This window comes from Lygodium microphyllum, chromosome 23, assembly GCF_053477565.2.
Source record: "Lygodium microphyllum isolate KBCC chromosome 23, Lygodium_microphyllum_v1.1.10, whole genome shotgun sequence".
NCBI lineage: Eukaryota > Viridiplantae > Streptophyta > Polypodiopsida > Schizaeales > Lygodiaceae > Lygodium > Lygodium microphyllum.
The window spans coordinates 134,412,223-134,439,460 of NC_141157.1; the positions used below are offsets into that span (position 1 = coordinate 134,412,223).

A 27,238-nucleotide genomic window follows, 5' to 3' on the forward strand; every position below is an offset into this window, starting at 1 on the left:
ATGAATGCAGAGGTGTATAACTAGAGGGAAAGAAGAAGTGAACACACACACACACACACACACACACACACACGCACACACGCACGCAAGCGCACGCACACACACACGATAGAATACTAAAGGTAAAGAATAAATGCTAAATAGTGAAGGAAGAAAGATACATTGGTTGTGTGAGCATAAGCAGACAAAGAACACTCTTAATTTGCATGCACAAAAATATGATTGTGACCAGAAGTAGGCCTTCCATAACTAGGCATAAAATAATAAAATAATGTGATCAAGTTGATTGGTCAAAACTGATGGACTACTGCATAAAGTAGTTGACTGCATTGAAAATAAAAATAAAATAATAAGTCGATTGTTGATGTACATGCCCTAATCTGGCATGTACATGCCTATCCTAAAGGTGACCAAATCTCTAACACCCCCTCTCAAATCATCGACATGCCATAAGGCTAAGGAACTTCGAATGTTGATGAAGAATGACCTGAGGAAGTACCTTGGTGGATAAATTTGTGAGATTGTCCTTAGTCTTGTAATCCTCCACATCAATGGTCCCATCTAAGATCTTCTTATGAATGTAGTGATACTGGATCACTATGTGCTTCATCCTAGCATGAGATTCGGGATTCCATGCCAAGGCTATGCAATTCTCATTGTCGCATAGAAGTGTAGTATCCCCTAGTTGTGAATAGCCAAGCTCCTCCAACAACCTCCGAAGCCAAACGGTCTCACAAGTGGTAGAACAAGTCGTTTGATACTCAGCCTTTGTAGATGGAAGGGAAAATGTAGAACAAGTGCAATCGAGAAGATAACTCTAGCAAACATTGCCCAATTTCACTCCAAAAATTTGGGACTTTTGATAGTTGAGCCCAAATTTTACAAATTTCAACAAAGAAATTTGGGGCTTTTATGAAATTTATCCAAATCTATGATTAGGCCAATTGCACCTTCTACATTGACATTGTCGGCATTGGAGCCTTTTCAGCTGCAAATTTTTCTTGACCATCATCAATTGTGCAAAAAATTATAAGTTTTTTGGCCTTTTCTTTGCTTTTTCATATTCTTGCATCTACATGTACACATTTGGTAGCAATTGTTATGAAAATTGAGTTGTACATAATTGGGAGCAACTGTTATGAAAGATTTGTTGTACATAGGGACGAATGGTAGGTCAAAATGGTTTGCTAAACAAGTTTGGGGACTCCAATAAATTGGATGACACTTATTATCTGATGTTGGCATGCATGATGAAGCATGTTTTAGTTGCCAAGTAGCTTAATGGTTATGTATCTGGTTACGAGGTTAGGCTTGCAAGCTTTGCTACACAAAGTGCTACAAGCTCATTGAGTTTATCCATTGTCACAAGTGGATCTTCCGCTCTAGCCCTTGTTGCATCTCCTACAGTTGAAAAGTTGAGATGGGATGGGTGTGGTGCCTAGGCGCATGCTTTTATTGCATTCTCATGCAAAAGACAAGTTATTCCGTATATTCGGTCATGTATAATGGCCAAGGATACTTGCGATAAACTTTACACATGTGAAGGATATAATGGAGCAGCTTGCAAATATTGATATTAATGTCTCTCTTATTTCTACAGTCTTGGCTAGTGTACTTGACACTTATTAGATTTTCGCCAATGCACTTCACTTGCAAAAGGAGATGCCAATGCATACACATTTGATATGCTGGTGTCATTGTTATTGCAAGAAGCACAATCATTGGTGAATCGCTCTAATATAAGTATGGAAAATCAAGCATTTGTAGCCAACCATAGGAACAAAGGAAAGTCATAGCAGCCACCACACTCAAGAGTAAAGGCAAATCAAGCAATGACAGGTGAATTGCTCTAATATAAGTATGGAAAATCAAGCATTTGCAGCCAACCATAAGAACAAAGGGAAGTCATTGCAGCCATCAAACTCAAAGGGTAAATGCAAATCAACTTCTTCCATGGACTCTTCAAGCACCAAGGATGAGGGTGTTAAGAAAAAGAGATGCAATCATTGCAAAACCTGGGGGAATATTGTTGAGGAATATAGAAAGAGGATTGCAAATGAAAAAAGGAAGCAATCGGGCATGATTGTTGCTGAAAATTCAGCAAGTGCCAAGGATGCAACAACACATTTAGCATTGGACATTGGTTAGTCTTATGTTTTTGTTATGGGTTGTTCATATGATCCTTCTTCATATGCATATGGCTTATCAATGGCTGAAAATAGCAGTACATGGTATTCTGACAGCGGTGTCTCTAAGCACATAACATTGTTTCGTGACTTGTTTGTATCATATGCAAATGCACAAAAGCAGGGATTCATTGTATGTGCAAATAATGCCTCATATGCAACCAAGGCATTGGACAAATTCACATGATTGCAATAGATGGGAAAACTATCATGCTTAGAAAGTTTTTGTATGTAAGAAAACCTTGTATGTGCTAGTTTTGTGGTTGAATTCCATATTGAATGATGCAATGTCTATTACTGTAGTGATAGGGATGCTCTCATTGTTATTGGCATGTTGTGCAATGCTATATCAGCTTGATTTATATGAGAGGGAGCCTTAGAGGATGCATTATAGCTTGACACTACGATGATGATGCATAGTATCTTGTAATGAAACTGAAATGGCGTTTTGGACAGCTTGAAATGGATTGGCGGTTTCGACCCGAAATGGGATTGCCAAAATGTTGTTTCGAGCAGTCCATCTTATGGGGAAATGGGTTTACCCAAAGAGTTTTTACGCATTTTCTTCTTGTTTTCTTTGCATAGTTCAATTCCTTCCATGCTTGTCTCCTTCTCTCGCTTGCTCATGACTAAAAAGGCCTCCTTGGCCTCCCCCTCCTCCTCCTCCTTGTGAAGAAGAGTGTGAAGGCACTACTAGGGTTTGCACTGAGGAAACAGAGAGTGTATGACCACGACAGAAGCACAATGAGGCAAACACAGACACAGAAAGCAAAACTCAAAACTCAAACACAAAAACTCAAATATAAAATAGAAGAAGGGATAGAAAGAACACAACTCTAAAGTGAATGAATGCTGTAAATGAATGTAAGAGTATACAATGTTCCCAAGGGGAGAGCAATGTGTCAAAGAGCGACGTCCATTAGACACAGATCCCAAGTGCTGTGACCACTGGTCGGAGTGATAGAGTGAGAGAAACACCAAACATGGATCACTAGAGTGTGAGGAGATTGAGGCGGTTGTAAAGGATGATGTGGACAAAGCAACAAAACGTAGTAGTAGGATGCCGTAGTAGAGCGCTGCAATAGAATGCCGCGATAAAACGCGGTAGTAAAACACAGTAGTAGAACGCCACAGTAAAACACTGCAATAGAATGAGGTGATGGCAATAGTCGCGAAGGCTGGACCACCATGTGGTGGGAGACTGATGGCTAAGATCTGCACACAAGTGTGAGAAACTTGCATGGAAGAGATGGGGCTGAATGGGAGCAGCCTGTTTACTTATAGATGAGGATGGACCCTTCCAAATTACGGTTTCACTAAAGTCTCTCAAACCGCTCCCCGTTTTAGAATTTTCATTAAATTAAGCTTGATTTGGGGCTGCTTAAGTGGATAATCAACATGGAATGCATTTCTTAGCTCAACACTCCTTTCTCTCCTGAAACAGATTGCTGGCTGTTTTGGCCTGAAACGCGAATGCTGGAATACCATTTTGAGCAGTACATCTTGTGGTGAAATAGGTTTACCCAAAGAGTTTCCAAGCATTTTCTCCTTGTTGTCTTTGCGCAATTCAATTCACCTTTTCTTGCTTGCTCACCGCTGAAAAGTCCTCCTTAGCCTCCTCCTCACTCTCCCTCCTTCTCCTCCTTGTCCTTCTTCCTTCCTTCCTTACTTCTTCCTCTTTTTCTTCATCCTTTCTTCCTTCATTTTGTCCTCCTCCTCCTCCTCCTCCTCCTTTTTCTTCTTCTTCTTCCTTCCTTCCTTCCTTCCTTCTTAATACTTATAATTGTTAGTCTTTAGATGATTCGTGAGTCATGACTCACAATTCATCTTGTTGTTTTGGAAATTGAGTCTTAAGCTCTAACATTTTGTTGTTTTGAGTCTTAACTTGTAAGTCAATAATAAGTGTTTTATGTTCTTTAATCATGTAATGATTATGCATGATGTTTGATAAAAGTTGTAATATGTTCAACTTCAAACTCATGAATCCAATCATGTGACATGCAGACTTGAAGCTTTGTGTGAAATTTGGGTAGATATTGTTGTAGGCATTGATATATTTAGATACCTATGTATTTGTTTTAGGATAAAATCCGAAAATCCTCCCTCCATTTCCAAAGCTGGCTGAATCTACGAAACTCTGGTTTTTAGCAGTTTCCAAACTCCCATGTACTATGTATGGACGACATTGAGTACGGCATGCTCAATTCGGTTATCTTAATTATAGCAATTTGCTTCAATTGAGAAGCAAATATATGGTGCTTGAACTCCCTCTGATGAAAGCAACTACTCATAATGTATGTGAGAGTTGTATACTTGACAAAATGCATCCTACTTCATTTACCAAAGGTGGATCTATGCATGCTGATTAGAAATTACAGCTTGTGTGTAGTGATGTTTATAGACCTATGTTGTGAAATCCATCGAAGGATACTTTACTTTGTTACTATCATTGATGACACAACTCATCATTGTTGGGCATATGCTTTGAGGCACAAATTAAAAGTGTTTGCATGCTTTAAAACCTTCTTGGCCTTGGCTGAAAATGGCAATGGATGCAAGATGATTGCACTTCGTACAGGTCAAGGGGGATCCAAGTCACCAGACTTCAACTCCTTTTGGCTAAAATGAGCATTACACATCAATGTACTATGGCTCATACACCTCAAAAAAAAGTGTGGCTGAAAGAAAGAATTGCCCTTTGATGGAGATGGCACATTGTATGCTTTCACACAATAAGCTACCTCCAACCAAAATTTTGACTCGATGCTATTATGTGTCTAGTGTATGTGCTAAATCGCAAACCTACTAAAGGATTGGTTGAATGTATGCTTTATGAGGCTTGGAATGGCTGAAAACTAGTGGTGTCACACATTTGTGTCCTTGGTTGTTTGGCATATGCTTTGGTGCCATAGCCATGGAGACCTAAATTGCAAGAGAAGACTATCAAATGCATCAATTTCAGCAATCTATTGAGGTTTAACAACAACGAAATTAGCAGCAAACATATGCTGAACAACAATCTAATTTTCAGCCCATTGATCAAGGCATTGCTGATGATGAAGTGGCTGATGAGAGGGCTGCTATTTGGCCCATAGGTGGTTGTTGGATACATTATGGGACAACAAACAGTTCATTCCACTTCCCGGTGGAACTAAAGCAACCACTCGCTATGCACATAGTAACTTGGTTGCATAGGCACCTGTAGCTATTTCATACAACAATGAACCTATTTTTTTTATATGATGCTTTAGAGTATGAGCATTGGATGGCACCTATGAAGCCAAAGATGGAATCTATCCATAAAAATAGCACATAGGATGTGACTTGATTTTAACAAGTGTGCTATAGGCACAAAGTGGGTTTACAAATTAAATGGTGATCTGACGGTAGCATCAATCGCTACAAGGCATGTCTTGTTGCCAAAGGGTATGTCCAACAGCATGGGATTGACTATGATGAGAGTCAAGACATTTGAGTCCACTTTACGTATGACCAACATTCATAGTGTTATTGCCTTGGTTTCCCATTTTGATTGGCATGTGCATCGGTCGGATGTGAAGACTGCTTTTTTGAATGGTTATCTTCACGAGAAGGTTTATGTCACACCACCTCCTAGCTTTGTTTAGACAGACTTTGAGAGCAAAGTGTGCCAATTGCAAAAAGCCCTCTATGGTTTGAAGTAGACACCTAGGACATGGTAAAAAAATACATGTATATTTAATCGCTCTTGGCCTCAGTCATTCACACTCTAAAAATATGCTTTATGTCTGCAAAGAAGGGGATAATGTCTTGATTCTCATTCTTTATGTGGATGATATGTTGTTGATTGGACCTCATGAGACACAAATTGCAGCCTTAAAGGCTGAATTGCAGCATACTTTTGATGTCACAGATCTTCGCCACTTGTACTACTATCTTGGCATACAATTTATTGTAGTTGATGGTGGCATTCATTTGCCATAGTCTAAGTACATCAGACAGCTCCTTGAGTATTTTTTTAATGCAAGATTGCAAGCCTATCTCTACTCTATTTGGGATAGGTCACACGTTTAAACTTGAGGATGTAGAAGATCCATTTGATGCTTCTCTTTATCAATAGATTGTTGGTTGTCTATTGCATTTGTGTAATACATGGCCAAATATTCAGTTTGGGGTCTCTCAATTGGCACACTTTATGCACAGTCCTAGTACTATACATTGATAAGTAGTCAAACGTGCCTTTCGCTATCTTAAAGGCACTTAGAGATTGGGTTTTTTCTATCTTGAAGGCACTTCTCTTTGCTTGCATGCATTCACAAACAGTGATTGGGCTAGTTGTTTTGACATGTGGGTGTCCACTAGTGGTAATTGTTTCATGCTTGGTAATTCATTTGTTTCTTGGGTAAGAAAGAAGTAGTCTATAGTGGCCACATCTATCTATGAGGTTGAATATAAGGCAACATTTATAGCTACATTGGGACAGTAGTTACCCACTCCTATCTATATTGATAGTCAGAGTCCCATGGTAGTTGTGAGGAATCCTTTTTATGCTCGCACTAAGCACATTGAGGTGCATTATCATTATGTCGGAGTGAGGCTCCATGTAGGGGAGATCAACGTGGTTTATGTTCGTATATAGGACAAGTTAGTAGATGTGTTTACAAAAGCTTTCTCTAGATAGAATTTTAAAGCCTTTCTCAAGGCTCTAGGCTTGATACCATTTGGGGATTGATCTGCCTATTCCTTGTCTAGTTCACATCATTTCACTTAAGAGGGTTTGTTACACGTATTGTGTTCCTCCGTAATTCTGGTGTTAATGGTCCCTTATCCACGAGCATTTTTTACCTTCTAGTTGGAGAAGGGTTTTTTCCCTATGCAAACACCCGTCAGTGGGTTGTGTGGTACTTAGTACCTTAGGGATTGTGCTTTCATTTTCATTCTCACATCATGGATGTGACCTTCCAACCTCTTTTCTCTCATTGTTTGCTTGTTCACTGTGAGTGTGTGCATGCTGTTGAATCCTAACCTAACAGCTATCATGATTTAGCCTTGGCTACTTAAGAGATGGTTGACACAAAAAAGAAAAAGAACAAGGAATAATGCTACTTTTGTGGAAAGAAGGGGACCTCTACAAAGACTACAAGAAGCTAGCGGTGTTGCAAAAGTAGGAGAAGAAGAGCAAGGACTTCACTAACTCTTCATCATCCTCAGATTTGGTTGTCCAGCTTAGGTTGCAAGCTAGCAATGTTTTGGAAGTAGAAGGAGAAGAAGAGCAAGGAATCCATAACTCTTCATCATTCTCAGATTCGGATTGTCTAGCCTAGGCTATGATGACGATGGAATTGGTCTTTTGGCCCTAGTGGTGTCATCTATCCCTCACAACTCTCTAGTGCTAGAGAGGGAGTGTGAGTGGATAGTGAAGGTGGGGTATGCTAGCCTAATCTATATGCAAGTGTGTGGTGGACCTTGACCATGGCTTTCTACATGCACCAATGAAGATACAAATCCTAGAGCATTGGTATGATTGAGATTGGTATTAGACTTCAGTGTCTTTTCAAGGCACCTTGGTGGTGGCTTACCGCTTGATCACTGACTACTTGGGTATCCATGGTCCTTTCTGATTGTCATTGTTATGATTTCTATGGTGGGTCTTCATCACGATGTATTTCATTTTACTTGTTACTCATGATTTGAGATAGGGTATTAGCATGGTATGGATAATGGGTTGTATGGGCATCTTTGTGGGCACTTAAGAAGGCACATTTGCAAGTTACTGGTGGATCATTTACATGCTGGCTGACATATATTCCTGGCTTCTTTGGCAGCTAGCCAGCTTGCTCACATTATGGCTCCATTTCAGACTATCTATATTCTCCATCTCCTTCTCCATTTACATCATCTTGGCACATTGCATCCTGTTGGAGAGAGGGAGTTTAGGAGCACTCATATGGTTGCCCACACCTTACGTGGATTGTATACACTCTCATGCTTTGTTTTCCCAAGTTCTTTGCCACGAAGTTCATCTCTTCTTGTTCTTCTGTTCAATACACTCTGTATGCAGCAGCGTCATTGTTTTGCTTATGTTGCTCTATATCTGCCTCACATGTGTTCTCTTGGCTTCCAGCACCCCCAAACTTGTGCTGCATCACTTGGGGTGGGTTTGTTGGCTCTTCACACCAATGGGTACTATGAGCTAGAAATTCTCAGTACAGCTTCAATTTACCTGATCATGTGCTTCCTACATGTTAAGATCAAAATGATGCATCTTGCAAGATCGCTGCAAGGATTCTTTGTCCAGCTTGGAAAGAAAGCCCCCTACATGGGGCACTGTACCTTGCCTTAGTGGCTGTTTGTATTTATTGCTCTAAGAGGCTGTGAGAACTCAACCATTATAGCTGCTTTTCTCCTTTTGGAATTTTTATATATTATAATGAATTCTTTCTTCGTATTGACATAGAAAAGTGAGCTGTTATGTCAAATGGAGCTTTGAACATGTTTATTTAAAGAAAGGCAAAACACCATTCAGCTTAACATGGCAGGTACTCAGCTCCATATCTCAAGTTGACACTGGTGGAATAGTTGCGATTGACTTTTTAAAGGACAGCGAATACTTTGTGACTTTGAGCTCAGTTGGTTGGTAGCCCTAGTTGTTGAATCAATCTTTGTTTTCAAAAGTATGGTACATAGAAAACATAAATTGGCTTTTGGTATCCTTCTCTATCTGTCAATAAATAAAAGTCTTTCTCTTTTTTTAACAAAAGTTTCTGCTAACAGGGAAAAACAGGAAACAAAAACTTTCTCTTTGGCATATTAAAACAGCAACTTGCCAATTGATTGCCAGCACCACAATGGTTTCAAAAGATCCTCAGGTAGGTCTTTGTATTTGCAATCCTTGCAGCTAAAATATATATTTCACTTTTATGTTCTCTGAAATCCTAAGTAAACAATTTTCCAGACCTGTTTACATATCAACAAGGATGATCAAGAAGAGTATGTGACAAATGGGAAAGAGACAGTATTTTTCTGGAGAGTTTTGAAGATGCAGGTTGCTCCCTTTGCAATACTGCTAGAATACCTCTACATAAAGAACAATAATGCTGTGCCTTTGCATGTGTTGGTTCATGTGGTTGCAAATAGGCTACCTTGCACATCTCTAACTTGAGCTAAAATTTGTCAAGGAATTTCCTGATGGCTAGGTTGCTTAAGCTCCATTTCTAATTAAGTTTCATTTTCATCTATTTTATCCCAGGAATCAGTAGCCTTTCAACAGTTAGAAATTAAGCGTCAAGAAGCCGTGACTAAGACAAATGAGATACAACGGAACATCTGTGAACTTACTGCCTCTGCTTTCATTCCAAACAGTGATTCTGCCATCACTGCAATGGTGTCTGGAGAAGTAATTGTTTGGCAAGGACTACGGTACCTAGAATATTCTTTTCTTTCTAAAGCTACCATGCGAAATGTTAGATTTGAGTGAATTACTTAGGTCAAGCAGACGCTCAATTTAAGGCACTGCATTTCATGAGCTAAAATGGTGGTAATAAAGCCTAATTGCTTCAGGTTGTTATTAGTGATTATGAAGTGAAGTTTGAAGGCTAACTAATTTTTGGCTATCCAAATGGCCCAAAATGCACCCTGCATAAAAAGAAGGCCTAAGAAGTTTTTCTGTTTCATGTTCCCAACACCAGTATAAATCACCTTTAGGGAGTTTCATTCTTAGCCTCTCATATGCCTCTCATTTGCAATATCACCATTAGTATATTTCTCCTTTGTCATTGTTGTGCCTGATCATTACCAGATAATGTGCCAGGTCATCCAGGCCACTGAGAAAGGCCGTGCAAGTCTCAATAAGTGGGGGTGAGGTTTTACTGGAAAAAGATGTTCCTACTGGTTGGAATGGATGTGGGGGTACAGTATTGAGGCAATTCTCACACAATGAAGCCTGGAGGAGATGTCAGGATGCACCAGTGAGGCAATATTAAAATTTTGTCATCAGACCATTGTATGTTTCAATTGTCCTCAATTCCAGCAGCACTTGTACAGAAATAACATTCCATGCTGTTAACCACCTTCCAGTGATACTGTACAACAAGAACAGAATCTTACCATTACACCTTGCCTGTGACCCAAGCAAACACCCCCCACTTAGCAATAATAGAGTCTGCAGTGCACTGAAACACCATCCTAAGCACTCTCCTCCAGACTTTCTGAGGCCCTAAACATCCCACATGCAATGCTGCTCTGTCTCCTCCTGCTGCCCACATCTAGCACAAGGGAAAGGGTCTCCACCATAGCCAAGCCATGTGCCAATTACCAAACTCATATGTGCTAGTAACCAAAGAAAGAGTGAGATCTTTCTTGGTCTAAGACTGTCCTCCAATCTCCTCCAAAAGTCTGTAAGGAAAGGCTGTGATATACCGTGGGCAGTCCGATTCTGAGCTGCAGCTGGTACCACTCTGGTCTTACTCATCTGTATCTTGCTCCCCAGCCTAGTGGTATATCCAAAGAAGGGCACATCCTCGAGCATCTCTGCAAATGGATCTCTCCATAACCACCCTCCATGGTCCCACTGAAGTTCGTGTAGTGGCCTCTTCTTGTATGCCCAATGTGTCCATTGATCTATCATAAAAGTTTGAGGATTTGGGTCTAAGTTCCAAGTCTTGTCACAATGAGCCACAACTCTTAATCCTTTGTTGAGAGCATCCTATGAACTTTGACTAATCTAGTTCCTTTCAGAAGTCTGCTATCCATCTCTATTGAGACAGTAAACACACACTCTCCGCTGGTGGCTACTGTTGCAAGAAGGATCTCTCCTCTGATGAAGCACCCAATTCATGTCTACAAAGTCTTTGTGTTAGTCCTCCATTCTAGGGGTACGAGGGTACCACCTCTATGATGCTCTCTATTGTGGCTCTTGCCCCCCTAATTCCTTGAAGTCTCTCCTTTTGTATATGAATTGGCAGCTCAAGAAAGACAAACCACTCCCCCATAGTAGAAACTATTTGTGAAGAGAACCTCCCCCAAGATGAGAAGGCCCTCTCTCCACTGGTGTGGCCTCTCACTGTCCTTAGTAGCTGGTTGAAGAGAACCTTCACCAAGATGGGAAAGCCCTCTCTCCATTGGTGTGGTCTCTCGTCATCCTCAGTAGCTGGTTGAAGGGAAGTGGCTGCCTCAACTTCTCTTCAATAGTGGTGTTTGGGTCAATTTGGTGAAGCTTGCATGTATTGATCCCCATGTCCATATAATAGATTCAGCAAATTTGACCTCAAAACTATTCCCGAGCCTTGTAGCTTGTATGTGCTGAAATAGTCAATGTACGCTAGGTTGCCATGGTCCTCCTTGATCAGGAACAATGGTCTTGTAGTAGCTTCTTTCATCATTCCTCTCTTGGAAGGAGGCCCCTCACAATGAGCTTCACCATTAGTGCTCTTCTCTAACTCTTTAGGTCAATAATCCCCAACCCACCCCTAGATCTAGATGGAATGATAACATCTCAAGCTACCTTAGCCCTTGTGGGGCTACCATACCCTCTAGACCGAATGAGATTCGTGATGAGTCTCTTCACCTAGCCAATGCATGATCAGAGAAGGTCCAACAAGAAGTTATGTATCACATAGTGGCTAACAAGACTTGGTTTGCCACTGCCACCCTGCCTGCTAGAGATAGTCTCGCTGTGCTCCAGTATAATAGCTTATGTCTTATCTTGAGTGGTAAGGGTGCCAATTGTTGCTCTAAAGAAACATCAATACCTACATGGCAGCCTAAGTATCTCATTGAAGTGTTGTAGGGGACCCAAGTGAAATCCTTACATAGCTTCCAATCTTGCTGTAGGGGATCCCAGTGAAATCCTCACGTTGAAGTGCTACAGGGAACCCAAGTGAAATCCTCACATAGCTTCCAATCTAGATGCTAAGTGTCACAAATCCAAAATCCATAGGATTTGTGCTAATTGGTAAGAGATCTTGAAGCTCTACAATAGATCTCCATAGTATTGACAGATCCTAAAATTCTCCTCATTCTCATCTAGGTAAGTAGCTATATCATGTGTAAAGTCTACATTCAGTAGCTCCTCAAACTCTAGGATGGGAACTCCAATTCCTTAGATACTTGTAGCTCTATCCCTCAAAAAGGAGCTCATGGTCTTGACAACAAAGAAGAAAAGAAGAGGTGCAAGGGGTCATCCTTGTCTCACTGATCTTTGAATGTTGCATCTAGCATCTCTAGGCCCACCAATAAGGACTTGGCTATAAGTGGATGAGTAGAGAGCCGATACACCTTTTCTCCATTGCTCCGGAAAACCCATCCTTAGCATAGTACCCTCTAGAAACTCCCAATGAACTCTATCATAGGTCTTCTCAAAATCGAGAAGCAAAACAATGAGATTTTGTCTCCTGGATCATGCAAGAGCTGTGGACTCCTACCTAGTGAAAATATTATCTAGGATGCTACGCTTTCGAACAAAACGAGTTTGGGTAGAGGGAATGAGGTTTGGCATCAAGAGAGAGAACTCGAGATTGATCACTTTGGCTAGGATTTTATATGCTATTCCAAGCAAAGTGATCGGTCTCCACTGAGTGATCTCCAATTTGTTTCAATGGCCCTTTGGGATGAGGTGAATCAATCCCTTAGCCTCTTCGACGTAGTGAGAAAGTGTGAGAGATGGAGAGGATCGAAGCTCAGTTGAGAGTGGAGACAGTGTGGAGAGTGAAGCACGACACCCAATGCAGTAGATTGAAAAAGTGTAGAATGAAAGTATAAGGTACAACCCTTAAACCTTAGGGTTATAAGAGGATGTTCACACCCGAAGTGTGTACAACACGATAAGCAAATTGATTAGTCTCCACTGAGTGATCTCCAATTTGTTTCAATGGCCTTTTGGGATGAGGTGAATCAATCCCTTAGCCTCTTCGACGTAGTGAGAAAGTGTGAGAGATGGAGAGGATCGAAAAGCTCAGCTGAGAGTGGAGTAGACAATGTGGAGAGTGAAACACGACACCCAATACAATAGACTGAGAAAATGTAGAATGAAAGTATAAGGTAAAACCCTTAAACCTTAGGGTTGTAAAGAGGGTGTTCATACCTGAAGTGTGTACAACAGGATAAGTGTCCGAAAATGTGTAACATAGGCACATAAAATAAAGAGAATAAATCCGGGGGAAAAAATCTCTCCTACAGAGAGTAAAAAGTGTCTCAGTGTCCTACTGATCCCGGACACTCCTTTGTGAGCGTAGGCATGAGTGAAACCCAACAAACCCCCCTGGAGTGAAGAGTGATCAAAATACAAGGGTCATCCTCCACCAAAAGAGATCAAATTTAAAGCATTGCGAAATACTTCAAATTTATCACGAGGAAGAGCTTTAGTGAAGATATCTACCACATTACTGGTGGGAGGACAATAGACAAGGTTGATATCTCCTGCATGTAGCCTCTCTTTGACAAAGTGATAATGGATCTCAACGTGTTTTGTGTGTGCATGAAACATTGGGTTCCGTGCCACTGGAATGGCACTTTGACTATCAGTGAACAAAGGAGTAGGCTCCGTGACAGATATATCCAAATCAGCTAGCAAGCGTCTAAGCATACAAATTCAATTGTGGTAGTGAAAGCTGCCTTGTATTCAGCTTCACATGACAATGTGGCAACAGTGGACTGTTTCTTGCTAAGGTAAGGTATGCAAGATGAGCCAAGAAAGAAACAATTGTCACTAGTGGAGTGACGTGGATCATAATCACTAGGCCAATCAGAATCACTGCAAGCATGTAAGTGCAGTGGTCCCCCCTTGGCATGAAGCAATCCAAGAGATCTAGTACCTTGCAAGTAATCGAAAATATGCTTGACAGCTTGCCAATGTGACATGCATGGTTGATGCATATATCTACTTAGGGCTGAAACTGCAAACTGTATGTCTGGCCTAGTGTTGCATAGGTAGATAAGGCATCCAACTGTTGGAGCATATGTTTGTATATCAAACAAATCACTTTCATCATGCAATGATAGCTTCAATCCAAGTTCCATTGGTGTACAGATTGGCTTGCAATCCTATAAGCCAAACTTTTCAAGGAGTTTACCAATGTATCTTGATTGTGATAAACCGATACCCCTAGCATCATGTATGAACTGAATGCCCAAGTAATAATGCAAAGGCCCCAAGTCTGACATCTGAAAAGTTTGTTGCAAATTTTGTTTAAATTCTGAATTCTGATCAACATGTGTCCCTGTAAGCAAAAGGTCATCAACATATAGACAAATGATTAGCATGTATCCCCCCTCTTTACATACGTAAAGAGTAGACTCTGATGAGCTGTTTATGAACCCTTGGCTGAGTAAAAAGGCATCAATCTTTGCATACCAAGCTCTAGGAGCTTGTTTCAAGCCATATAAATCCTTTTTCAGCCGGCAAACCTAGTGTTTAGATCCCTTTACTTCAAAGCCAATGGGCTATTGTACATATACGTCTTCATGAAGTTCCCCATGTAAAAATGTAGTCTTTATATCTAGCTGATGTATAGTCCATCCATAATGGGCAGCCAAAGCAACCATAGACCTGATGGTAGTCATGCGGGAGGTAGGAGCAAATGTCTCCTCATAGTCAATGCCTTTCTTCTATGCATAGCCCTTGGCTACAAGCTTGGCCTTATATTTGTCAATGGATCCATCTGCATTCCTTTTCAGCTTGTCGACCCATTTTGTTCCAATGGCTTTCTTCCCAATAGGCAAAGACACTAAATCCTATGTTTGATTCTCAATGATGGAATCAAACTCCGCTTGCATTGCTGCCATTCAATGCACACTATGTTGTGCATCCTCAAAACATTCAGGCTTCTCATCATCAATTGTATTTGCTGCCATAACAAACTCCATGGTATGTGTAGTATCATGTATACGAGCTTGCCTTCTAGTACGACCAGCCATGGGAGCATCCAAATGACTATCTTTCATAGTCTGTAAATACCATCTAGGCATTTGTCTTGCCTCCTGACAGTGCACAAGCTCTTGTTGAATTTCAGATTCAACACTTTGCTGAATATTCAGGTCAGCCATTGACTGATTTTGTGCATTTTCCAATGGAGCAGCTGGCTGAACATTAAGTTCACTTGCTGAAACTCCAGCTGAATCACCAAATGAAATGGGTAGAAGCCCTTCAAATACATCACTGGTAGCCTAATATGTGTCAAAACCAGCAAGGGATAATTATGATTTTTCATTGAAAAGTGCATTCCTACTAACAAATACCTTTTTAGAGAGAGGATCATATAGTCTGTATCCTTTGCTCTCATTGTTGTATCCCACAAAAATGCATTTGACAGCCTTGTTATCCAACTTTTTTCTAAGTACCTTGCGAATGTGTGCATATGCAAGACATCCAAAAGTATGAAAGTGCCCAACGGAAGGTTTCCGACTGTTCTAAGCCTCAAAAGGCATGATATTCTTCAATGCTTTGGTGGGGCATTTGCTCAAAACATGGCAAGCACACATAACGGCTTCCATCCAAAAATTGTGTGGCAAGCTCTTTGCTTTCAGTATACATCTGGCCATCTCCATGAGTGACTGATTTTTCCTCTCTGCAACCCCATTCTGGTGTGGAGTATAAGCAATAGTAAACTTATGAACAATGCCCTTTTGCTTCAAAAAAGAATTCAGCATAGAGGACATATATTCCCCCCCTCGGTCGGAACAAAGAGTCTTCACCCTACAGCTAGATTGGTTCTCAACAAGTGCTACAAAAGCCAAAAATGCATCATACACTTCTGACTTTTTCACTAAAGAATAGAGCCAACAGAAGCGAGTAAAGTCATCAATAAAAGTCACAAAATAGTAACATCCACGCAATGACTTTGTCTGAGTACACTAACTGTAATCTGGCTGTGGCTCTAAAAGCAACATCACGGGAAAAAGAAAACCGATGCATTTTTTCCAAAATATATCTCTCTCATAAGTGCTCAAGAGGTCTCTCCAAGAGAGGTAATCCATTTAGTATTTGGGTACACTATAAAAGCATCAAGCTACCATAGTTTACATGCCCCATGCGAGCATGCCATAACTCTGCCTGTAACATAGTAGGAGTAAGAGTGGATGCTAAATATGTTGACAGGTCAATTGAAAGAGCATTTAGCTCATATAACCTATGGCATAGAGTGCTAGTCAAGTATGTGTTCCTTATCTCGCACCATGCATTTGTCATCATCAAAGGTGACCTGCAGACCACACCATGCTAAAGAAGAAATAAATAACAAATTCTTCTTTATACCTAGCGCAAACAGAGCATCCTGTAGGTGGAGAATAGAGCCATCAATGGCGAGCCATCAATGGCCGTGAGTACAATCTCCCCAATACCTCTAACAAGGTATGTCACATTGAGGGACACTGTATAGACTTGCCAATTGGGGCTGCACCGACAGAAGCAAATAGATCTTTGCGAGATGTGATGTGCCTAGAAGCACCACTGTCAAAAAATCATGTGCAGGCATCCTCAATAGAGCTAAATTCTCTATCAGCCCAAGAAGAGTCATAACTGCATGTATAAAAACAATAGTTCTTTTCTGCAACAAAGGACACTGACTCAATAACAGTGGAAGGAGCATGAGAAACAGACATCCTTGACTCCTTCTCCTTAGCTATGTGCTTTCTACACATAGATTGGTTCTCAATAAGTGCATTTCAAGAGTGAATAGTTGTTACAATCCAACCTGTTCTCCTTGGATACATAGGTAAATAAATCACCTCCTTGATTTGCTATGATAAACAATGCCAAAAAGAGCAAAAGAGCAAATATCATGAAGGACCACAGTGAATAGTTGTTACAATCCAACCCATCCTCCTTCGATGCATAGGTAAATACATCACCTCCTTGATTTTCTATGATAAGCAATGCCAAAAAGAGCAAAAGAGCAATGTCCTAGCTAGACCAACCTGGAAATTTCAAAATTTCCAGAAATTACAATAAATATCTTGCTGCAATTAACAAGTGAGAGGCAAAGGCAGCAGGGCCTAGAGCTGAGATGGTGGAGAATGATCAGGGACCTCAAGCCGTCAGCCCATGCAGAGCCACTATAGCCTCCCACTGCTCCCATGGACGCTCCTTTGGATGCCCAAGCGCCAAAGGTCCCACAACCACCAATAGGGGAAGCACTGCAGATGGATGTGATTCAGCCCATGGAGGCAGCGATACCAGTAGCCTCTCAGGAGCTACAATAGGCTTTAGATACACCACAGTCCCCTAGACCATTGCTCCATTAGGTTGAGCTTCCCAAGCTTAGCCCATCTCAAGTACCCGACACATAGCACGCAAGGGAGGCCGTGATAGCCCAAGACAGTGAGCAGGAGGTAGAGGACTTAGATGCCTACTCTGAGGACTTCCCTCCATTATACCCCGCAGTAGAGATAGCAGAGAGGACACATGATCGGGTATATACTAGGAGGCAACAGAGGTAGGCATGGGCTGTATAGCCATGCCGGTCCGAGAGGTTGAGACACTCCATGAGGATACTCTCATGGAATGTACGAGGCTTCGGAGGTCGTCACTTTAGCAGGGAGCCTCATGTGACAAGATCTGCACAGAGCTCCAGTAGGAGGATCGATTGATTTTCTTATGTTGCAGGAGCACCATCTTTCGGTGGATAGGATATCCCGATGTTGTGGGGAGCTATTGTCAGGTCAGAGTCACACTTACTAGGCAGTTGCTGTAGGTGCTACCGAGATACAAGCTGGAGTATGTATATGTGTTGGGGAAAAGTGGACTCAATCGGTATAGGGCTGGGGTATTCTGATTCCAGGGAGAGTCATGTGGGTCTCGGTGAGAGTGGAGGAGGCACTCATTGGTTTGTTGGCCATTTACACCCCAAATGGCCAACGAGACAGGAGACAGTTTTGGACCACCCTCAGTCAGTCTCTACCATAGGTTGTTCTTTGGATGGTAGGGGGTGACTTTAACATGGTGGAGGCTCTTGAGGACAGGAGAGGCAGATGCACAGAAATCATTAGGGGAGGAGAGCAGGCTGCTTGGGAGAAGTTCTTATTCCAGATTAGAGGCCAGGACCCAAGGTTCACAACAGAGTTTGGTAGGACCACAGGCTCACTTCAGTTCTCCAGGAGAGACAGGGCGATAGGAGCTAGGACTTTCTCCAGGATTGATCGATTTTATGTGGATGACTGGGCTTGTGACAGAGGCGGCCTTATAGGCATCATACCTGGTATGACCCTCTCGGACCACTCACTGATTCAAATACTTCTTCTTGAGAGAGTAGGGGGACCCCATTCTAGTGTCAGGATTCTAGAGCACTTGTTTTATGAGGATGATCTTAGAGAAACAATCACACATTGTTGGAGATCTAGACCCTTCTCAGCTGGACGGGCAGCTAGTGACTTGGATGACAGCCTACAGGAGATGAGTTCCCTCTTCAAAGAGGAGGCCACAAGGAGGAGACAAAGCCTTTTAGAGAAGGAAAGAGCTGCTAGGGCATCATTGGTTGCCTTACAGAAGGAGGAGGAGAGACGGCCAGGATGCAGATGGATAGTTGAGAGGATGAATACTGCCAGGGCAGAGATTGACTCCATGAAGGAAGCTAGGTCAGAGTACATATTTCATGCGAGAGCCTCTTTTGGGACTCAGTCTGGGGACAGGGTTAATAGGGATTTTTTCCGCACCACAGGGCCTAAACACTCTAGACAAGGTATTCGGAGACTCAGGAGAGCTGATGGATCCATTGCACAGGGCCCTCTAGAGGCAAGATAGGTGGCCACACAATACTATACATCCCTACTAGGATCCACCACTAGACCCCCTGGATATGAGAGAGATAGAGAAGCAGTTTGGCAAAGCACGCAGAGGGTGGTTAGTGACAGGATGAGCAGAAATTTGATGGCCCATTTTATAGAGGAGTTGGACTAGATAAATCCTTCTTTGTGAGCTACTGGGATCTTATCAAAAAAGGCCTTCACTCAGCCTTTTAGGAGATTATGGCATCAGGGACTATGCCAGAGAGACTCTTTGAGGGGCTGATTCATCTTATCCCGAAAGGAAGTGGAGATAGATTGGAGATCACACAGTGGAGACCGATCACCTTGCTTGGAACTGCCTATAAGATCCTTGCAAAGGCGATTAGTCTCAGGTTGGCACCATTGATGTCAGATATTATACACCCCACTGAGACAGGATTCGTCTGAGAGCACAACATCTTGGACAACACCTTCACCTTCTGGGAGACCACAGCTTTGGCTAGATCTAGGAGGCAAGACCTTATTGTGCTCCTTCTCGACTTTGAGAAATCATATGATCACGTGGATTGGGAGTTCCAGGAGGGCACAATGCTGAGGATGGGCTTTCCAGAGCAGTGAGTCAAGGGTGTAGCGGCTCTCTATTCTTCATCCATAGATCAGTTAGACAGGGATGTCCACTTGCTCCATTCTTGTTTCTATTTGTAGCAGAGGCCATGAGTTTCTTCTTGAGAGATAGATCTACAGGTGTCAGAGGCATCAGGCTACCCATCCTTGAATTTGCGGGGCTTCTTGATGTGGAGTTTGCTGATGATACAACAGTTTACTTGGATGGGAATGAGGGCAACTTTAGAGCCTTTGTAACAGTCATGGAGACATTTTGCAGAGCATCAGGAGCACTAATTAATTGGCACAAATCCTTGGGATTTTGGATATGCGACACTAGACAGCCAGAGTGGCGACTACATGAGGATTTCACATGGGTTCCCCGTGGGACCGCTGTGAGATATCTCGGATGCCATGTAGGGATTGACATTACCTCAGAGCAGCAGCTAGCACCCCTCCTTTTGAGCATTAGACAGAAGCTTTTGTATTGGAGCTCGGCAAGACTCTCATTGGCAGGAAGAGTAGTGGTTGCCAACCAAGTTCTTCTTGCGATCATGTTGTACATCACTTCTTGTTGGGCATTCTCTAGGTCGTGTATTGGCTAGGTGAAATGCCTCATCAGGTACTTCATTTGGTCAGGAGGAGATGGGAGTCCAACCAAAGCAAAGGTGGCTTGGGATGTCATCATACAGCCTAGATCCAGAAGAGGATTGGGGATCAGACCCAGATAGTCAGAGCAAAGCCTTATTGGTCAAGCTCATTGTCAGGGGTCTGCTTCTAGGTGAGGAGCCCTGGAAGAAACTTCTGATGGGGAGGCTAGAGGACTTGACACCTATACAGGAGGACCATGGCAGCCCACCATTCACTGATTTCAGGAGATCAGCACCAGAGATTTAGGGAGGAGCTTCGAGGTCAAATTTGCAGCTGCCATTATTAGACCTTGGAGATCTGTATCTCTAGGGCTCCACTAGCTCCCCCCGATTACTATTGAAGAGAAGAGGAGATAGCCTCTTCTCTTTAATCATTATTTGAGATCAGAGTCAAGCCACACCATTGGGCAGCGGACACACTTATCATGGGGGAGATTCTCTTTACAGGTCGCTACATTAGTGGGGGAGTGGTTTGCATTTCAGGAGTTACCACACGAGACCCAAAGGCAGAGATTACATGGTCTTAGGGGAGCCAGGGCTATGATTGAGGCTGTGATGGAAGGGGTTCCACCAAATTGGCAAACTGAAACAGCTTCCTCTCAGACTTTGTATTGGTCTTTTCTCTAGAGGGGATATCCTTCTAGCAGTCATTGCATCTAGCAGAGACAGGACATTCACTTTCATAATTGAGGAGGATGGCCGCCTCCAGCGAGAGGACCTTGACCTTACAGCACTCAATGGCTGCTCCAGGCAGGGAATCAAAGTAGTGGCTCACTCTCAAAGAAAATGGCACATAGATCCAGACCCAACCACTTGTCTTATAGATGGATGGAGATATTGGGCATACTAGAGGAGGCCTCTACAGAGACTTCAGTGGGATCCAAGAGAGTGAGTGTGGAGGGATCCCTTCCTTGATAGGCCATCCGACATCCCCTTCTTTGGCAACACTACTAGATCGGGACGGAGGATACAGATGAGTAAGATTAGAGCACAGCCTGCAGCCATCCCTCATCGGCATAGAGAGGGAGTCTTAGATGAGTCCCTATATGACTTTTGGAGGCGGCTACATGACAGCTTCAGGCCTAGGAAGATATCTCTCTTTCTATGGCTTCTAGCCTATATGAATTTAGCAATTGGCACTTGGCTTGGATATGGCAGGGACCCAACGGCTTGCGCGCGATGTGGTGAGCCAGAGGAGACTCAGAGACATTGCCTATGGGATTGTCATGATAGCTTGAGGCCTAGGAAGATATCTCTCTTTCTATGGCTTCTAGCCCATAGGACTTTAGCAATTGGCACTTGGCTTGGATATGGCAGGGACCCAACGGCTTGCACACGATGTGGTGAGCCAGAGGAGACTCAGAGACATTGCCTTTGGGACTGTCCTAGAGCCCAAGAGATTTGGAGGAGAGCTCTTAGGATAGTATTCCATGGTACAGTAGAGTCCATGGTGGCGACATGGGGGCTGCAGCTTGGGTCACAGACAAAGGTCCAGCATGCGGCTATGAGGACACTCAGGGGAGCATTTCTTTTCTCATCATTGGACACCATCTGAGCAGAATTCCTACCCCAGACTACTCACAGACACAGTGGACTCAGGGGCATTGTCACAGATGGGAGCTGATTTCCAGCATCATAGCTTGGTATATATGGGCTGTGAGATGTAGCCGGGTCATTGATCTTCATGATATACCCATTGGGGAGTCTTTTTCGAGGATTTGGACAGAGATAGTCCATACTCTCCGTGGGAGATGGGAGAGGTTGCTGGGCAGCTCGGAGAGGATGAGGAAGAAAAGAGAGGCTTTCTTGAGGATTTGGGATTCAGACACCTTTCACACAACCCCTTAGATGATTTGGCACCTTAGCCCACTAGATTGGTTGTTTACACAACCATTGTATCTATGATGTACTTAGTTACTCTTCACAGAGTTTCTTGCACTTTGTATTACCTTAGGGGGACTTTCTCTGAGGTGTTATTAATAGAATTCTCTTTTCTTGGAAAAAAAAATTGTCTGTAATGCACGCAGTCCAAGGTGCATTCAATGCTCAGGAACATTGTAAAAACAAAAGCCTCAAAATTTCTTGCCTCAAAATGCTAAAAAATAGTCTATTTTAGACTGAAACTACTTTGCATGTACCAATGTCTTCACAAAACCCAAAAGCCCCATAATTCTTAACTTGTTTGCTAAGAAATTTTTGCATCAATTGTGTCCTAGACACGTATCCAGATTACTGTGCCTGCCTGGGCAAAAGCCCCTTTTCTAGAGATAAATTTGGAATTTAAAAAAATATTTATTTTCTTGAAATTTTTTTAAAGCTTCGAAAACTAGTTGAGCTGGTGGCGAGCAGTCTGAGTAGGTGATGGACGAGTGGTAGATTGGTGGTCTGGGCGTCAAAAGTGCAGAGGCGTTGCAGGCCATAGGCGGGTGGCCCTAGTCACTGGGAGGCAGAGCTTTAGGCATAGGCGGGCGGACTGAGGCACAAGGTGGCGCAAGGCAGAGGGCAGAAGAGGAGCGCTGTATAGGCGGGCTACAGGCGCGCGCAGGGGTGGAGCATAGAGGGTCCTAGTGGAGAGCGCTAGTGGCACTGCAGGCAGATGCAGCAGCGTTGGATACAGGCAGAGCGTTAGCGGGTTACAATATTGAGCGCAGGCGGCGCAAGTGACAGGCCAGACGGGCGGCGCAGGTTGTAGAGGGACAGCCTTGATCAAAGGCAGCGGCCCTGTTGGCGGATTAGCTGGCGCAGGGTGGAGCTGCAATGGCACTTTCTAGAGCTGCAGACCTTTGGCTGGTGGGAGCCGGAAACTGATTGTTCTAGCTGAAAGGCTGAGCTGAGCTAAGCTGTACTCTGAGAAGGGACTGAGCTGTATACTGAGCTCTGATACCAAATGTGAGAGATGAAGAGGATCGAAGCTCAGTTGAGAGTGGAGTAGACAGTATGGAGAGTAAAGTACAACACCCAATGCAATAGATTGTGAGGGCTGAAATGATGAATGGGTTGCCTCTTATCCATCCAACCTCCAATCCTCACTAAGAGAACTAAAGAGAGGCACTACCTAGCCAAAAGGAGGATGGGCTAGGACATCCATTTTCTCAAAGAGAATCAAAAGAACCAAGATACAACTTCACAAGAGAGAATATATGTACTAGACACTATATTAGAGTATGAGAGAGAGAGAGATGAGAGGAGAGGGAGATAAGAGGAGAAGAGGTAGAGGAAGCTTGCCATTATGCTACATAATAAAAGAACTCACTCATAGCTTACCTCAAAGAGATGGACTAGCATGAGGGTATTCTAGAGTGCTCTCATGTGCTTGTCATTCTCTTACTTATTGTCATTGTTTACATTTCCATGGGATAGAATGGAAAGTTGATGTGGTGAAAGAGAGAAGAAAATTACATGTAGCTAGCAGTCTGCGCCTTCGTAACTTCAAATCGGTGAAGAATATGAAAAAAGTTTTTTCCGCAACCAGGTCGAAACCGATTGGGCAATACGGGAATTTTCTTGAAAATCGCTTTCCCTTGGGAGTTATTGAGATTATAAAAAACGGCTTCCAAAAGCTGCTTTGATTTGAGTTCCTTATATATATATAAATACATATAAGCATGTGACAGAAGGGGTCTATGCTTGTAAGCTTTTGTATAAGATCCAAATAACATCATGATGTGGACATTGACTTGTGTACTGGGGTGAGGTGTCCTCTAATGATGGTGATAGATTCCAAATCTTAGTGATGCAGGCGGAACCCATGTTTAGCTGCAGGCTAGTCCTTTGAAAAATCTATGCACTCACTTAACTCTTGGGTGTAATCCATTTTCATCTTCACTAAGATAACCATCCTTTTTACCCTTTACATTGACATTCCTCCTAAGAACTTGTTCCCCCCATTTGCTAGAGTTATCATAATCGAGAAGCAATGTAGCATACCTAGTGCTTGAAGAGTAAACCCAAAGTGATATGGTAAGGCTCTTGATAGGGGTTTTGGCCAAATTTTGTGGTAAAAATCCAGTTTGTAAAAAACCCAATGCGATATGGTAAGGCTCTTGATAGGGGTTTTGGCCAAATTTTATGGTAAAAATCCAGTTTGTGGTGTCCTCTAATGATGGTGATAGATTCCAAATCTTAGTGATGCAGGCGGAACCCATGTTTAGTTGCAGGCTAGTCCTTTGAAAAATCTATGCACTCACTCAACTCCTGGGTGTAATCCATTTCCATCTTCACTAAGATAACCATCCCTTTTACCCTTTACATTGATATCCCTCCTAAGAACTTGTTCCCCCCATTTGCTAGAGTTATCATAATCGAGAAGCAATGTAGCATACCTAGTGCTTGAAGAGTAAAACCAAAGTGATATGGTAAGGCTCTTGATAGGGGTTTTGGCCAAATTTTGTGGTAAAAATCCGGTTTGTAAAAAACCCGGATCAATTGAAAAAGTGTAGAATGAAAGTAGAAGGTACAACCCTTAAATCTTAGGGTTATAAGAGGATGTTTACACCTGAAGTTTGTGCAACACGATAAGTGCTCAAAAAGTGTAACATAGGCACATAAATAAAGATAATAAATCCAGGGGAAAAAACCTCTTGTACAGAGAGTAAAAAGTGCCCTAGTGTCCTACTGATCACCAACACTTCTCTGTGAGCGTAGGCATGAGTGAAACCCAATAGAAAGAAATTTGTTCAAACTTCATCGTATCCCATACCTATGTTTAGAAAGAAGCCCTTATGAAGTGGCTTTCTTTATAGTATCTTTTTTGGCTTTGGCTGTATGCATCGTCTTGGCCACCCATCTGCATCTTGACTCCATCCTTTGAAGTGCTTCCAATGAGGTTTAGGAGCTCTCTTTTTTTTTTTCGTAAAAGGTAATTGTATTAATTACGAAAAAAAGATACAAGTTTACATGATTACATGATTATAAAATACATGAGGGCTCGAGGCCAACGTGTGTAAAATCCCAGTACTGAGCCACGAAAAAGTTACACAAATCATGGCAAAGACCCAGAGGAAATTGCCATATGCCAAGGAAGCAAGTCCTCCCGAGGGAGCAAGTCCGCGTGCCGAATGAGATCTATCTGCCAATGAGGTTTAGGAGCTCTCTCTCTCTCTCTCTCTCTCTCTCTTTCTCGTAAAAGGTAATTGTATTAATTACGAAAAAGGTCTCTCTCTCTCTCTCTCTCTCTCTCTTTCTTGTAAAAGGTAATTGTATTAATTACGAAAAAGGTCTCTCTCTCTCTCTCTCTCTCAATGTACCCAGCCTATATACCACCTTGTACCTACCCAATTAGTTTTTCATAGCATTAGATGGTAGCTTTATTGGGACTTGGAAAGTTTTCCAAAAATTTTGTATGTAACACTTTGGTCTCATAGGCCACCTTGGCCTTTCATAGACGTTAATATAACTTTCTTTCTTTATTTCTCTCTCTCTCTCTCTCTCTCTCAAAGACCTCTCTTGCTCCTAGCCTTCTTAAGAAAGGAGCTGACTAGGGCATTGGTTATGAGGAGACATTTGCTCCTCCATCTCGTATGATTACAATTAGGTGTGTTATTGCAATGGCTGCAAATTATAGTCGGAGGGTATATTAGTTGGACATCAAGATGGCATTCTTGAATGGTGACCTACATGAGGATGTTTATGTGTGACAACCTCTAGGGTTTGTGGTGAAAGGCAAAGAGCACATGGTTTGCAAGTTGCATAAAGCTCTTTATGGTTTAAAACAAGCTCCTTATGTATGGTATGCTAAGATTGATGCTTGTTTAGCCAGCATTGGGTTCACAAATAGTCCAACTATACCCATTCTCTACACTATGAATGAAGGGGGAAACCTGTTGGTTATCATTCTATATGGAGATATGATATGCTGCTCATTGGACCAAGAGAGTATAATATTGCAGGTTTCAAAGCTGAACTGAACTAATTTTGCTATGTCTTATTTACCTTTGCAACACACGTCCTGACATATAGTGTGCAGTATCTCACGTGAGCATGTTTATGCGCAGCCCCAAACAGTACATTGGCAAGTTGTCAAGTGGATCTTGAGATATTTGCAAGGCACTCAATCATATGCTTTATTATTTCTCCTGGGGGGGGGGGGGGGGGCAGGGGGGACTTGCACTTACAGGCTCACAACACTTGGGATTGGATTGCTGATTCAGACACTAACTACTAGTGGACACTGTTTCTTTTTGGCCCGTTCATGAATTTCATGGCTAAGTAAGAAACAACCTACAGTGGCTACCTCATCTTGTGAGGTTGAGTACAGGGCAGCATTCACTGCAACAGTGGAATGCCTATGGCTGCATAGATTGTTGGTTGATCTATAGATTTCCTTGGAGTATCTTACACCCATCTTTTTTACAGTCAGAGTGCTATTGCATTGGCATGGAATCCTGTGTTTTGTGCTCACAAAAAACACATTGAGGTACATTACCATTATATTAGAGAGACATTTTCACCAAAGCACTTCCTCATGAGAAGTTTAAGGCTTTTCAAAAGTCCTTGAACTTGCTAACTTGGTGATTGATCTTCTTGTACTTCCACCACATTGGCATGCAGAGGGTGTTAGAATTTGCCAATTCTATGGGTAGTACCCAATGTTTTAGTTGGTTGTCTCTCCTATCTGAATCATGTGGCAACATCTGTGGGAATCTGCACACTGAAGGGAGTGACATGCAGTCCTTTGGGCAATGGGCTACCAAAATAATCACTATTAGGTAAAGGATAATTGTCAAGGGAGTGAACCACAATCCTTTGAAGCTGTCGGAGATGAGGAAGATAATCACCAATTGTTGAGGAAGCAAAGAGCAATCCTTAGATGGTGGGAAGTGAGCCAGGCTGCAAATGCAAGTACCTATGCCTTGAATGGTGAAAACGCAAACTGTAGAAAGCTGACGCCTATATAGGAAAAGTTGCCAGATGGTAGTTGCTACGTGATGATGGCAAAGGCAAATTGCAGGGACCTCCTCTGTGCAAAACACAAGATAGATGCAGTAACTAGCAGATAGAGACTAATGCTATGTGGACAAACCTAAACGCAAGCAAACTGTAGTTGCTTAGTGGAGAAGAGAAGTCACCAGCTGTGTAGAACTGACGCCAAGTGGAGGAAAGCTA

General features: G+C 42.4%; 1 protein-coding gene across 5 annotated transcripts in view; it reads left to right on the forward strand.

Annotated features, from left to right (window-relative positions):
• Nucleotides 1-27,238, forward strand: part of LOC148016774 (cilia- and flagella-associated protein 251-like) — a 250,920-nt gene that overhangs the window by 115,693 nt on the left and 107,989 nt on the right. For all 5 annotated transcript variants that reach the window (XM_087663990.1, XM_087663991.1, XM_087663992.1 and 2 more), the window contains exons 4-7: nucleotides 8,705-8,798; nucleotides 8,940-9,034; nucleotides 9,121-9,210; nucleotides 9,415-9,584. In XM_087663990.1, coding sequence (XP_087520116.1) covers nucleotides 8,705-8,798; nucleotides 8,940-9,034; nucleotides 9,121-9,210; nucleotides 9,415-9,584 — 449 coding nt within the window. The remainder of the gene's footprint in view (nucleotides 1-8,704; nucleotides 8,799-8,939; nucleotides 9,035-9,120; nucleotides 9,211-9,414; nucleotides 9,585-27,238) is intronic.